Below are 13,989 nucleotides of genomic sequence, written 5' to 3'. Positions count from 1 at the left end.
GGCCATTCTATGATTCTATGATTTGCTTTCATTAAAAATGCCTTTTATTAAATCAACAGGTAAAATCCACTTTATTGGCTTTCTTGACCTTATAAAACTATCTTTTCTTTTAGATTATCCTTCTTCTTTCTGCCTTCGAGACACTTGGCTTTCAGCCTAGTGAGCTGATGGGTATTTTTGCTGAGAAGGTGATGGAAGATCCTGAATTCCTCAACTTGAAAAACCTTTTGATTGTTCTCCGAGTGTATTCACGACTCAACTATATTCCCAGAAACCAAAAGCATCTGTAGGTTTCCATTTACAATGCCTGGTAATACGTTATGTAGTCATTATAGAGTATCGTATGGCAACTAGTATTTGATTTCAGTTGCAAAAGAGTTCATAATCCTATTTTATTAATCTGTAAGGTAAATTTGCTGTGTCTTTTCACATTTTTTCTATGTAGGATTTTTTCTCTGTAATTGAAAGTTGGTTCTAGACTGACCAGGCTACTAAATCTGTTGATAGGTAGCTGTGTCCTCAAAGAATAATCAAATGCTGATGTTAGATTACACAGCTTATGATTATACAAGATAATAAAGATTTCTAACTTGTATTTTTGTTTGAAATCTGTATTTTATATAGCCTCACTTGTGTATTTAGATACTTCTCTTCTGCTTTTGGAAAAGGTTTTTTGAGACTCTTCATAACTGCTTGAATAAGTACCTCCCTCAGATTTCCAACACAGACCTGCTGAAAGCAGTGTATTCACTTTGCATCTTAGGATATCTTCCTCATCGTGCACTTGATGAGCTGCTGCAAAAGGACAGCAGGGGTGAACTTCTGTCAGGTCAGGCCTTACTTTCTCATGGTCTTGTTTTAAAAGGGCTAGTCTGCCTCTGTACATAATTAGTTGTAATTGTGTTAAAATTTTAGAAATTAAAGAATGCAAACATGATTAATACCAGATTTGAAGTCTTCAGGACAAAGCTAATGTAGTGATGGTGATCTGAGTGATCTGTTTCTGCACTAGGGCATCAGGCTTATTGTCTTGGGCCCCATGGTGGCAACAGTTTAATAGTTGTGCACAAGGAGGGAGATGAATATGAGATTTGTGGAAATGGTAGAAATGTGTAAGAGACAGAGGTTCTATCTTCGACGTGTTTAGGCATTTTTTGAAATACAGGAAGTCTTAACCTCTGTAAACCAACCTTAGTACCTCGAATCATGAGTAAAAGGTTTTTTTGACTGCTTTGAGTTATAATGAGGAAGTTGGAATGGTTTGTAGTAGAATTTGGTTTCCATGATACACTTCTCTACAGCCAGTAGAGTAGTTCAGCAGAATAGAAATTCAGTGTAGAGTAAAACACTTTGTCTTGCTGTTGAGTCTGCTGTGACTGAACCTGAAAGCTGCAAAGCTGTAACTGCTTGGAGTTTGTGCAGCTTAGTACTCTTGAAGTATAGTTTCAAAATTATGGCCAAGTCTGATATCCTTTCTTTGTCTTATAAATAGCCTTCCAGTTGTCTGGATTTTATAAATGTTTTTTATGCATGCTCTCTCGTTCCATGTTCTCCTTAAGTCTCCTGTGATAACTGATAGCGTGCACAGAGCTGTGAACAGCAGAGGGGAAATGGGCAGGTCCCAGCAATAGACTTTAATATTATAATTAGTGAATTGATGGTGTACATTTAACACTATATTGAAGATATTCAATATTGAGTGAAATAAAAATTGGGTTTTGATTGCTATATTGAAATTAATTTGCTCTGCCAGAACAGACTATAAATGATAATGAAATGAAAAATTCCGTGAGATGATACAGTGGATGTAATGTTTTTTGTATTCTTTTTCAGATGATCTTTACAAAGAACAAAAGGAAATGATGCTTTGCCATGTGAAAGCATGTATGGAACTTGATAGCCCTTCCTTCACGAAGCCTGCATTTGTGCCTACGGAGGATTTCTCCTTATTAGTGTCTCTGAATCTCAGAAAGGCTCGGGAGGCACTTGTAGAACTTCTGGGAGATGAGAACATGTTTAGGCAAAATGTTCAGCTGCCATATAACTATCATATTGGTATGAAGCCAAATTACTGTCATAATCTTTTGACTATAGATTTCTAATCCCCCAAAATAATAAGGTGGTAACAAATTTGTGTAGGGTGCAAGTGATCACAAGTGTAGCACTGTGAAGACAGAGTCTTTTAACAAATCATGTCCTTGATTGGTGAATCTAATTTCTAAGATGCTTGTGTTAAAGTCAATTTACTAAAACTTTATGATTACTCTCATTTACAAAAGTGCTTTGGACTTTTTGTTAATCATCAGCGAGCAGATGTTAATTGTACATAAATTCAATATGGACCACTGTTTTAGGGAGTTGACATCTTAGCACTAAATCACATTAGAAACAAAGCCAAACAGCAGCCTTCTTTTGTTCTCTGACTTGTTTCTTCTCTGAAGGTCTGCCTAAGGTTTGGGTTCTACTTTTGTTTATGAAATGGGATATGACGTTCTTTGACAGGTGATCAATAACATTTGGTTTATTTTATATTTTGATATTGCTTATTTTGTTGCCAGCCACCCACTTAAAAACTTACTAGTTTTTCAGTATTTGTAATAATTTTCTTCCTAAATCTTTCTATGAGGAATCAGATTACAGGAAAATCTGAGTAGGAAGGTATTACAGACTGTGATCAAGATGAGTTTCTTTTTAACTATTATTTCACTCCCATAAAGTTATATCTACAGTTTCCAAAAATATTTTTTTTTCTGGAGATATGTAAGCTATAGCTGTTTATACTGGTTGTAGGGAGGGAAAAGCCATCAGTAATAGGTAAATTACTAGAGAACAGCAATTAGAGCAGTGAAGGTGTCTGTTGTCTTTTTCAAATGAGCTGTTAATTTGAAAATAATTTGAACAATGTTCAATTGCAAACATTAATTGTAACCTCTTGCAGTGTTAAATGTTTTGTTGTTTTGTTTTCAGATTTTGAAATCAGAATGGATTCAGACAGAAAGAAAGTGCTCCCAATAGATGCGGCAGATGATAATGCTGACTCAAGTGTTCAAAGGTGTCTTTTTTGACTACATATTTTTTCTAGCAGGCTAGTTTTATGTGTATGTATTCCATCCAGTTACTTCTTTGTTTCACTGATTTGCAGAAGCAGAGTAGATAATTGACTTGTTATTTGTGCTCACTGAAATATACAAAAATTGCCATGCCAGTTCAGAGCAACAGCTGATCCAGCTCACTACCTTCCTCTAACAGAGGTTAAACCAGCGTTTCAGAGAAAGAGGCAGGAAACATCACAGTAATCTGATACTCTTGTAATGGATACAGGTTTCGAAATGTGACTGAAATCCCTTCCAAAAAATTGCTACATTATGGTTTTAAAATTCCAAGTATTTGTGTGTCCAGTTAAACATTCTATGATTCTCTTATTCTCTAAAATGTGCATCTCAATGCTGTGTTATGGCAGTTATTTCAGCTGCTGAAATATAATTTGAATAAAAAGGACCATCTTATCCACATTTTAGGTGATTAATTTAATCTTGTGTAGAAGAATGACCTCTCAGTAACTGAGGTGGGACATACATCATTTAAGTAATGCTTAGGTAGAGGTGGGTAATACTTAACATTTGTGTGCTGGATCACTGCACAGCAATGTATTTTGTATAGTTTGCTTTTTGGGAAAAGGAGAGTTAGTGATTTGTGTAACAGAAACTCACTGTCAGGCTTCAAGGCATTCAGCTTTCCTCACCCTTCCAAGTACGTGTTTATGGCAGGAGGTAACTGATTCTGAATATTAACAAAGGATCAAAGTAAATGCAGAAGCTGTCAAACGAATGTAGAATTTTGAGTTATCTATTTTTTTCTCTTTGTGGGAGAAGTGGAGATCTAAGCACTTAATTCTGCTGTAAGTATTTGGGTAGATGCTGGTACTTGTGTGAAGCTCATGGAAGAAGAGGGTCTAAATTACTTAAGTCTGGAAAAGGAAGAGGATAATTTGTGCTGTCCTGATATGTCTACCTACCAGAAAGACAGCTATATATATTCTGCAGTGTTAAAGGACATAATTGAATCATTGTCTTAAAAATTCTTATTCTGCATTTGTACAACGGAGTTTTCCCTGTTCTTCTTGATTGTAGATTGGCTTTTCTCTTTATTCCTCTGTCTGCCTTCTGCCTGGGTACAAGGCACCCCCAAGGGAAGTTGGCAATGAAGAAGCGGCATCTAAATAAACTGGGTTATCACGTGATTCTGGTAAGAAGTGTCCTGTTATTCGATCTGTTTCATTCCTGTTATCAGCACAGTGATGGGTATGTTTGGTAGAAGAGGCCTTGTAGGGAAGGATGAGCCTTCTTCCAGAGTGGTAATTGTATATCATCTTTACTTAGAAGGTAGTGGTGGTGTCACTAGGGGGAAAGGACAGAGGGACTCTAAAAGACAAGCTACCACTTACCATTATCAATGAAATAAATATAATCATAGTGGCTTGATTTTTTTTTTTGTATGAACTGAATTGCTTTGTACCTAAAAAACCTATGTGGCTTATTTCCCTGATTTTTATGAAACGAATGATTCAAGTCAACTTGTTTTCAAAATACAGTGACTGCCTATGGCCTTCCCATTACTGAGCACTTGGTTTGTGGGACAGGGTAGTTTGCTAAAGACTACAGAACTAATGTACCCTTTCCTCTTCCTTACTTCCAGGTCCTGAACAAGAAGTTTCAGGAAATGACAAATGAAGATGCAGTTGAGTTTTTGAAAGGAAAAATTTATTCAGAAAATGCTTTCCCTTTTTCTGAAGTGACTGTGCAGGATAGTAATTGAAATAAACTACAGCGACAGTTCTGGGTCACCTGATCTCTCTTATTCCTGTATAACTAATGCAAGGTTTTAACAGAAGCAATAAGCAGTTTTATACACAACTGCCTACTCCAGAGTATTACAGATTGAGAAAAGTTTGTAAAGTTAACAATGTCTGATGATAGTGGGAGTTTTCTTCTGTGAAGTGGCAGTGGGTTTTTTTTAGTGGAAGGAACCACCTAATTAATCTAGAAAGCATCCTGACATCCATTGCTGTTGAAACTGCCTGATTTTATCTTCACTTTGCTTCCCCTCTGCCATGCCCCAAGTCAAATTCCTTTATTCTTTTGAGGTGGGTCAGGGAAAGCAAGTGACTATTTCAAGTGCCATTGGAACCTTGCCTACAAATACACACTAGAAGGATTCCCCCCAACATCCCCTGTGTTCTTTATGCAGAACTATAGATGGTAAAGCAGTAAATAACAGCCTAAGGGGTATATTAAAAAATCCAGAGTTATGTGAAAAGTTTCTGAAGAAATCAGTCTCACCCAGTTTTCAGAAGTTCAGGGTGGTGATAGTTCTGTTAGCTGTATGCTTTTTCTTTTGAACCTGTTGCTTCACTGCTACTGTAATAGATTTTAAAACTTCTCACTACAAGAACACAGGCCTGGTTTATAAACTGTCCTAGAAGTTCAAAGCAGCTTTGGGCCTTTGAGCTGAAGGAGCAGAGGTACATCATTTCATTCTTGGTAACATTTACTGGTAAAATACATTTGTTGTGCTGGAGTTGCTGAAGTACTTAGTAAGAGCATTGGGATGCTCAATATACAGACATTTGCCGACACCTCTTGCTTGTTTCTGCGGTGTAATCTGATCTTCAGTCACGATTTTGCTAAACCATAGACCCAGCCCACTGGGCACGAAGGGAGACAGCAATGCTTTCTGCAGTGACTCTGTGCTACCTAACGGTGGTGCCCGTGCTTCGCTTGAGAAGATACAAGCACTCGTTCTTTGTCTTTCTGAAGTAGCGTGGACACATGGTTACAGTGTTACGATGATGAGATAAAAAAGGTATTACAGTGATGAGATCCGGTGGAAAGAAACAATGTGCTTAAAAAAGTTCACTGCCCGACTTCTTGCAGAACACGTAGATGGGACATGGCGCACATTTATGAAGGAAACTGCAACCAAAGAAGCACTGTCACAGCAGTCTGGCATGAAAAGCAGTGAGAGCTGTTCAGCATTTCAGTCTCTGAAATGCAGCACGTGCAGAAAAACAGATTTGATGCAATTATAAAACTTAACAACCAGAGCAGAGTTCATCTGCTTGACTTGATGAGAAGTTTGTTATGCCCCCTTTTTGCATCTGCTACTTTAAGAAAGCATTGTCTGTACGAATTCATCTGTGAAGCAGGCTGGTCAGAGCCATTCTGATGTTCTGAGCTGGCTGAATGCCTCATGGTCCTGACCTGGGGAGTCAGGTAGTGCTCAGAGTTGTGTTTGAGAAAGTGGTGCTGTTCAAAGCTGGATCCTCGCAAACCAAGTTAGTGCAGTGTCAGCTGCAGCTCTTCCTGGGCTGGGGAACTGCTTCCTCTGCTCCAGCCTTTTCAGTCAGGTCCTCAGTAGCAGGTATGTAGCTCCCATCTCTTCAGGGACAAAACACCAGGCAGGCAAGTATACTGTCCTCTTGGGTCCCAGCAGCCTGGACAGAATTGGCCACCAGCGGGCACAAAATGGGCACGTTACATTAAATCAGCTGATCACCATCTCTTCTTTCTTTTTTTAAAAAACTTTATGAGTAGGTGGAAACTTAGACAAGCAGTAGGGAAGTGTAGTAATCTGCCAGAATGATCGCCTTTTTTATTAAAATATCTTGCTTTATGCTACCTCAATAATTTAAGTCATTCCTATGTCACCTACACCGATTCATAGTTCCAAGCAGTATATGGCTGCTGCCAGAGAGACTTCAGAGCTGTGGGTTTCTTGAATCTTTACTTCTGCCAAAAAGCTACTCTGCTGCAATGTCTGAAATAAACCCAGGTTTCTCAGGTGTCCAGCGGATGTAGTAAGGGAGATCTAATCCCTTGTTTTGTGTGTTACAATATGTATTTAGAGTACCATTGTCCTCTCTTTCCTGACTCACAATGAAGTTCAACAATAATTATTTTGCTTCTGTCAGTGTGGGTTTTGTCACTGCATGGACTGCTCCGTGCAAAATCCCTCTTTTTTTAAAGTGAACCAGATACTAAACAGATGTTTTTAGCTGACCTGCCAGGGAAGCTAACAGGACATGCAAGCTGCACCTTCATCTACCATTTTCAGTCTGCCTGTAGACTCAGGAACATGTGTTTGTAGCCTTTTTTCATATTTGGAACACTTTGTAAGTGCAGTGGCTGGAATTTTTTTCTGACTGAGGAGTGAGGAACCAGGAAGCTGAATATGGCTTTATGTCATACAGCCCATGGAAGTATCTTATTAATGGATGGAATCCAGGTATTTTCTGTGGTGTTTGACTCACTGAAGGTATTTCAAGGGTGTATCTAATATGTAGCAAGCCCAAGGTTCTCGACCCCGTGTAAAGTGAAAATAGGTAATTTATTAAGTAAACTAAATTGCTGAGGGAGGGGAGGATTTTCAATGAATTGAAGGCTTGTTAAAGAAGAGAAAGCAAGTACAGGGCTTAGAGTAATTATGTAGTTATGACTCAAAGACAGTGGACTCAGCTGCACAGAGCAACCATATATTTGACCAGATTCTTGTATGAAGGCAGCATATTTTATTCCTGGGCCACAAAGAAGTCTGAAAAGTAGATCTATACCAATCTTTCCTTCATTCTGAGCTATGAAATACTGGACTTAAGTGTTTGTCCTGCTAATCTCAAAGAAACAGATGCTGCCTTTTATGATTCCTGTTTTTTACGTGCTGCTTGCTGTTAGACATTTTTTAAATTAATAAATCTTATCTTATAAAACAGTAAAATGCCATGATAAAGCTGACTTATCTGGTAAATTTTTCCTTGAGAATAATGCATATACAGTTCATCCTCTGAATTCTCCAGGTCATCTGAAAGATATCCACATGCGAAAGGGTCTCAAGCTCAAATTGTTGTCACATATCACACAATAAGAAAGCACTGTGAGATGGATTTACAAATATAACAAACTTCACTGGCCCAAGGATGATGTTAAGCATTGCAGGATGTGTGAACAGGTCTAAAATGAGAGCAAGAAACAGGAAGGCAGAAGATGTGGGCTGCAAGGGTCAAGAAGGCTCTTGCATGAACAGAAAATAAACCAGTACTGTCTGAGCAAAAATGAAACAAAGTTTATGAAGTAATGCAGAATGAGAACAGTGTTTGGAAAAACAAATTGTTTCCATAGGTAGCTGGATTTGCAGACCCGGATGACCTGTAGCTCTCTCCTGCTTGGATTTGCTTAAGTCTAAAAATACTTCTGAGCCCTAACACCAGCCTTCTCAGAGTATGAAATGTTCTAGCCACTCATTCACAAGAAACATCCAGGAACTCTCTTTAAAACTTGCATCTTGCTCTCAAATTGGCCAAGATGTTCAAAAATAACTGGGAAAGAGGGACGAAATGCACATTGCAAAAGTTTGATTTTTGTTAAGAAATCAGAATCCAAGTAAACTGGAGCTTGTAATTAGAGAATGAAAGTCTGTTTCTTGGGTATTGCAACTGTTTCTGCATAGGCAAGAGGCTGCACAATGCTTTGTATTCAGAGACCTAGAGATGTGGCTCTGGTCAATTACTGAAGTGAAGAAAATACTAGGACTTCCCTCTAATGTGTTGGTTTTTTTCCCCTGGCCATTGCAGTAGGTATTATTTTATACTGCCGTTTGTTAATGTCAAGCTATTCTCTTTGCACACAAATCTCAGAGCACATAAGCTTTCATGAATGAGGTTCCAGTTTCAATACCTCTTCACTGACACTAGAATATCTGAATTTAAAAAGAATTGCATGTATTTTGTAGATCTCAAAAAAGACAGAGCATTAACTCCTAGGCAAAATGTGCTGAAATTTATTTGAGAACAAAAGCAGAGCCATGGTTATCTGTTGTTCTCTACATGCATACTTTTAAAGCAATTATGGTACTTAAGCATAGGTTTTACTGAATAGGTAATCCTGTGGGTTTGTTCTTTGCTAGTAACCATAGTGGTTTTAGTAGTTCTGCATTGCTCTTCTAAGTGATGCAAATATAATAGGACTCTGAACTACGTTTATGATCTGTCCTTCTAGCTCTAGCAGGTTTTTCTCTTTTTTCATTATTTCTGGACAACCACAGTATAAAGTGAAAGTATGAGTGTGGTGGCAACTGTAAATATGCACCCAGGAACAAGAAGGAGAATCTGTCTTTGGGTCTGCAGTAAAAGTCCTTGTGTCCACAGATAACCAGTGAGCTTTTTGTTTCATCCTGATCCCTCTCTCCAAAAACACTCCTAAGCTACACTCCAGTAACATTGTTGCCATGGCACCCATCAAAACCTAGATATGTTCTTGCTTTATTTAGTAAGATGCAAATTTTTGGAAACAGGAGAATTTATTTTCACTGCTATAGGTAAGGGACTCTATCCATGCATTTGGACTGAAGCAATTTACTGAACACTCTTTGTCATTCCTGACTATGTGCCATAGTTTACTCTTATCAGTTCAATCCACAAAGGGCACTTGCTGTACTTTCTGTATTTGCCTGTTTGATTTTCCTGGTACAGATTCTGCTGCACATAATATGTCATCTGCACTCGACCACCCTTTAGAAAGGTGGGGAGTGTGGGGAAAGAGGGAGTGGCTCATCAGCTGGTTTAAATTAAAGTCAGGGCACTACAGAAATATACACCAGCTGAGACTGTGGCTCTACAACTTCAAAGGAGCAAGCTTGAACTGCTATGTGAGCCTGGTTTTCTCCTTCTGCAGCAGGGAACAGCTGGTGAATTGGACTCTGACTGCACAGAGGCTGGTGTAAATGGTGAGAATTGTCATTGAAGTCTTGATGTGTCCTGACATAGATGAGGTGATATTCAAGAAACATACAGTGGCTTGTTGTGGAAGAGATTATAATTTGTACGTTAAGATGTTATTGTATGCAATAGCTAGGGAGGGAGGAGAGATGAAGCATGGAGCCCACATTTGAAATGTCACATCACATAATAAAAGACTATTTATTTAAATACACATATTGAAGACTGATACTGGATTGTTGCTTGCCCTTTGTGCTGGCTCAGCAGTTAGATATCAGCTTTAGCAGAGCAACAGACAGTTCCTTGATCCAGGGAATTCTCCAGAAAATACAAAAGCAACTTAAACCCCTTGTACACTGTGGTGTATGAGGGAAGAAGAGGGTAATGACTGCTGATGCATTTGTCTCTGTTTTAGAATATGCTATTTGCCAATGAACGATTTGTCCCAGTGACTCAATGTCTTCTAAATGAATCTTCAGTCTGGGTCACTTCTGTATAAACGCAAGAAAAATTATGAAGACCTGAAAAGTTAAGCAGGCAAAAAACCCCATGTGTCTGCATGTGTGTTTGGAGATCTGCTCTGTATTAGTCTATGCTCAAGGAACAGTACAAAATGGTAAATGCTTTGCTGATACCAGCAAGAAGACTTTGTTCTCAGTAGGCAATACTCCCCCCCCCCCAAAGGTAGCACTGAGGAGGATGAAGGTTGGTTTGATTTCTGCTTATGCAGAATAAAAGCAGAACTTCCCAAACTTTCCACTGCTGGTGGTTGGTTTGATATTCATTTGCTGAAACAAATAACTCAGTATTTGAAGGGGGCAAGGGAGAAGAGAACAACAATGAAGGTATCAAAACCACTCTCTCTGAACAGAGAAGATGATTTGACACTAAAGTGTTAGACAGAGACATGGGGGATCTGAGTTCAGCTCCCTGCTTTCCACCAGTTATCTGTCTGCTCATGGACAAGCCACTCAGGAGGTCCCTGTGGTGCACCCAGAGCCCTGGTGTTCACATCCATCCCTGTAGTGCTGTGACTCAAGGGAATGCCCTGCTTGGTGGCAGTGGCACAGTCCCAGCACGGCCAGGTGCCTGTGTTTCCCATCTGTGTAATGGGGATGTCCCCATGTTGGGTTGCTTGGATTCATAAGCTCCACCAGGCAGAGCTGGCTGATGTTGCAGATCCACGCCTTGTGCAAAGACTAGTAACAGTTGAGCCATGAGAGTGGAGAAAGTCTTGAGTAATTGTAAAAGAGACAGCTCCCTTTGCTGAAGAACCCCAAAACTTGTGACCAGTGCAAGCCATGTTCATAGCCTTACTGCAAACCTACCCAGACCTGTCACAAGCAGCACTTCAAAGTTACACTACCCAGTCACTTCCCCAGCTACTATTAGAGGCAATGATTTTTTACAAAATCATGTGCCAAAATACAAGCTGTTTCTACTGCGTGTCACACCCATACATACACAGCACACTTCAGACCCAGCTTCTAAGTTCTTTAAGACTCACTTGCAAAAATACACCAGAAATTCTACTGAGTGTAAGTTACGTAGAATGGACTCGTTTGGCTCAGATGAGATCCACTTTGAGATCTTTTGTCAGGTACCATTGGTTTCATTAACAGTGACTGAGATTCCCCAGGGACACCATAACCATTTTTAACAGATCCTCACGCTGGCTGAGGTGTTTGGACTATTACCTTGCATGGATGTACATACATCACTGCAGGCATGCAGGCAATACTGTTATGCTCAGCGGTGCTGGTATTAAACAGAAAGCTAAGTATGTGTAGAGGCCAGAGTTTAATATGAACATGTTTTATAGCTGCCACAGCTAATTACTTAAGTTAAAGTGAATATAGCATATATTGTTTGGGTTTAAGAAATCGTATGGAAGCATATTCACAGGTAATCATAAAGTATTTTAGTGCTTGTAGTAGCACTCATTAAAAATAATGTAGGTTATTCTACAATACAGTGCAGTAACCTTGTTCTTTAACCATTAAGCAATAATACAGAATTAAGTGCTGTCCTTTTACAGTTCTGCTAGCAGTAACAAAATACTTGTTTATTTACTTACAAAGGTTATTATTTTATTTAAAAATAAAAGATAAGCTTTTAATGTTATGTGACATCTTCTTTAAAAAGGCCTAATTAAAACAAACAACATATTGGTTTCCCTGCTAAAGGTTTACAAGAAGTTTTGTTTGTTGGCAAAATCAAGGATTCTTGCATAATTCTTGCCCACTCAGAACATCAATACAGGATCAAACACTTCTGAAAATCCTTTCCCCCCAGAGCAATACCTTTGAAACAGTAAGTTAGAATCATGTCTTCATAAGGTATTCTTATAAGGGAAAGTTTTCAGGACTGGAGAAGGTGAGTGAGAAAATCTAACTGGTCTTTCTGAGAGTAGATTCAGGACATTAAAAACTGTCAGCAAATTGAATCTTTCCTTTGATCAAACTATAAGGGCAATATTTTGCAGCCAGCTTGTTATGTTTGGACTTTGGGTTCAGCAATTTATCATTGCATCAGAAATAGACTACTAGTATTTTTTTAAAGTTAAATTGCACAATCCTTATGCTGACAAATTTCCTATAGGAATTGTGTTTTCATAAGGACTGTAGGATTTTATGCACAACTCCTCATAAAGGTCATCACCCTTGACTCCTAGAACTGAACTGACAGTGTTTGTTACCTTTTAGTGACAGGTGGTAAATATAATCTTGAATTCAGATTGTATGTTAAGGGACAAGCTCAAGGTTCCTTAACAGTTACATTTTGTTGTCTAAAGGATGAAGGAAAAATAACCACTGAGACCACCTGTTATTAAAGAAAGACAATTCACTAATAACACTCTCCTTTCCTGATTAAAGAAAATGGTGTCTGAGGAAGCTGCTCTGCCAGCCTAATTAAACCAATGCAGACTCTGTCAGCCTGCTTCAGCCCACTTCCATAGGGAACTGCTTACTGAATAGATACCTGAAGCTCCCCTCTGATAACAAAACTGTCTAAAAACAGCATCACAGGACTTGTGGAGAAAAGGCTGGTGTTATTTCCCACACTGACACAACACACTGATATTTACAGTTTTGGCTGAAAATATGTGAGTATGCATGCTGTAAAAACTATGGAGAAATATTTGAAAGTATCTGTAAATGTGTATCTCTTGAAATTACTAGATCATGTACCAATCATCAGATTAGTTCCACTAAGCTAAAGCTTAAGTATCCTATGTCACTTGATGATCTGCAGGACACCAAAGGTTGGCTTAATGGAACACATTTTAAGGTTTGCTAGTAATGTCATTCTAATCTAGTGTATGTTGTCTGTAATTCTTTCTTGTTTAAGACTATTTTAAAATCCCAAATGCAAGGTTAATGGGGTGTTTTCAGTGTAATCTCGAAGAAAGAGAGAGAGGAAAACTCAGCAAGATGACTCTAGAAGAGAATTGTCCTAACTCAGCATAACTTCCAGTATATTCCCGCTTACACTAGGATTGTTGTTGGAGCTAATGAGGCTTGAGAAGAGTTGGCACTGTCAAATCACAATGGAGTCCAGAGAATTTCAGAAAAACCTTTCTCTAACAAAGCTGTGAAACCTGAAGACTTGGCAGACTGAGAGGAACAATGATTCACATTGCAGATCACACAATGCATTGCTGAATATTCATATGCTATAGAATTAAGACCATATACTTAATATTGTAGAATGAATTGGAATATTTTGAACATTTCTCAGAAAGACAGAAATATATTTTAGTACTCATAGAAAAAGACAATACCTATAGAATAAGCTATCTCCTATGACAAGGAAGACAGCTGAAATATCTACCCCCTTTCTTCAGTGGAGCAGAAGACTAGTATTTAAGGCACATTAGTCAGCATGCTACTGCATTGACCCTACCGAGTGGTGATTCTGACTTGGACACATACTGTGACTTTTCTGCAGCAATGAGAGAAGGAGATTTACTGGTGGATTATTTTCTCAGAATCAAAGTGATGATGCAAGAAAATGTTGATCATGTTGAATTCCATCTAGTTCTAGTTTGGTTTTTAGTTCAGATGGAGTCAGCGCGGGATTTAGCTGTGGAACTGGGTAAGCTTAACATGATTAACTTATGTTTGTGGAGACACACAAGTGTGTAAGTTTTTTGTCTTTTTAATAACCTCTTTGTCCTTGAAAGTTACACGCAGCTCAGTAGGAAATCTGGGTGCAGGCAG

The 13,989-nt window shown here is 38.6% G+C and overlaps 1 protein-coding gene across 1 annotated transcript; it reads left to right on the top strand.

Annotated features, from left to right (window-relative positions):
* Positions 1–113: 113 nt before the first annotated feature.
* On the top strand, positions 114–4,815 carry FASTKD2 (FAST kinase domains 2; the record flags this gene model as incomplete). The annotated part of the gene is made up of 6 exons (XM_010075731.1): positions 114–286; positions 669–829; positions 1,834–2,055; positions 2,968–3,052; positions 4,131–4,245; positions 4,696–4,815. Coding segments are annotated over 6 exons (876 nt in total), but the record flags the coding sequence as incomplete, so codon positions are not given.
* Positions 4,816–13,989: the final 9,174 nt, after the last annotated feature.

The sequence above is a fragment of the Pterocles gutturalis genome, unplaced genomic scaffold, assembly GCF_000699245.1.
Source record: "Pterocles gutturalis isolate BGI_N339 unplaced genomic scaffold, ASM69924v1 scaffold46857, whole genome shotgun sequence".
NCBI lineage: Eukaryota > Metazoa > Chordata > Aves > Pterocliformes > Pteroclidae > Pterocles > Pterocles gutturalis.
The sequence above is the reverse complement of the archived record's forward strand: the minus strand, read 5'-3'. Positions and strand labels throughout refer to the sequence as shown.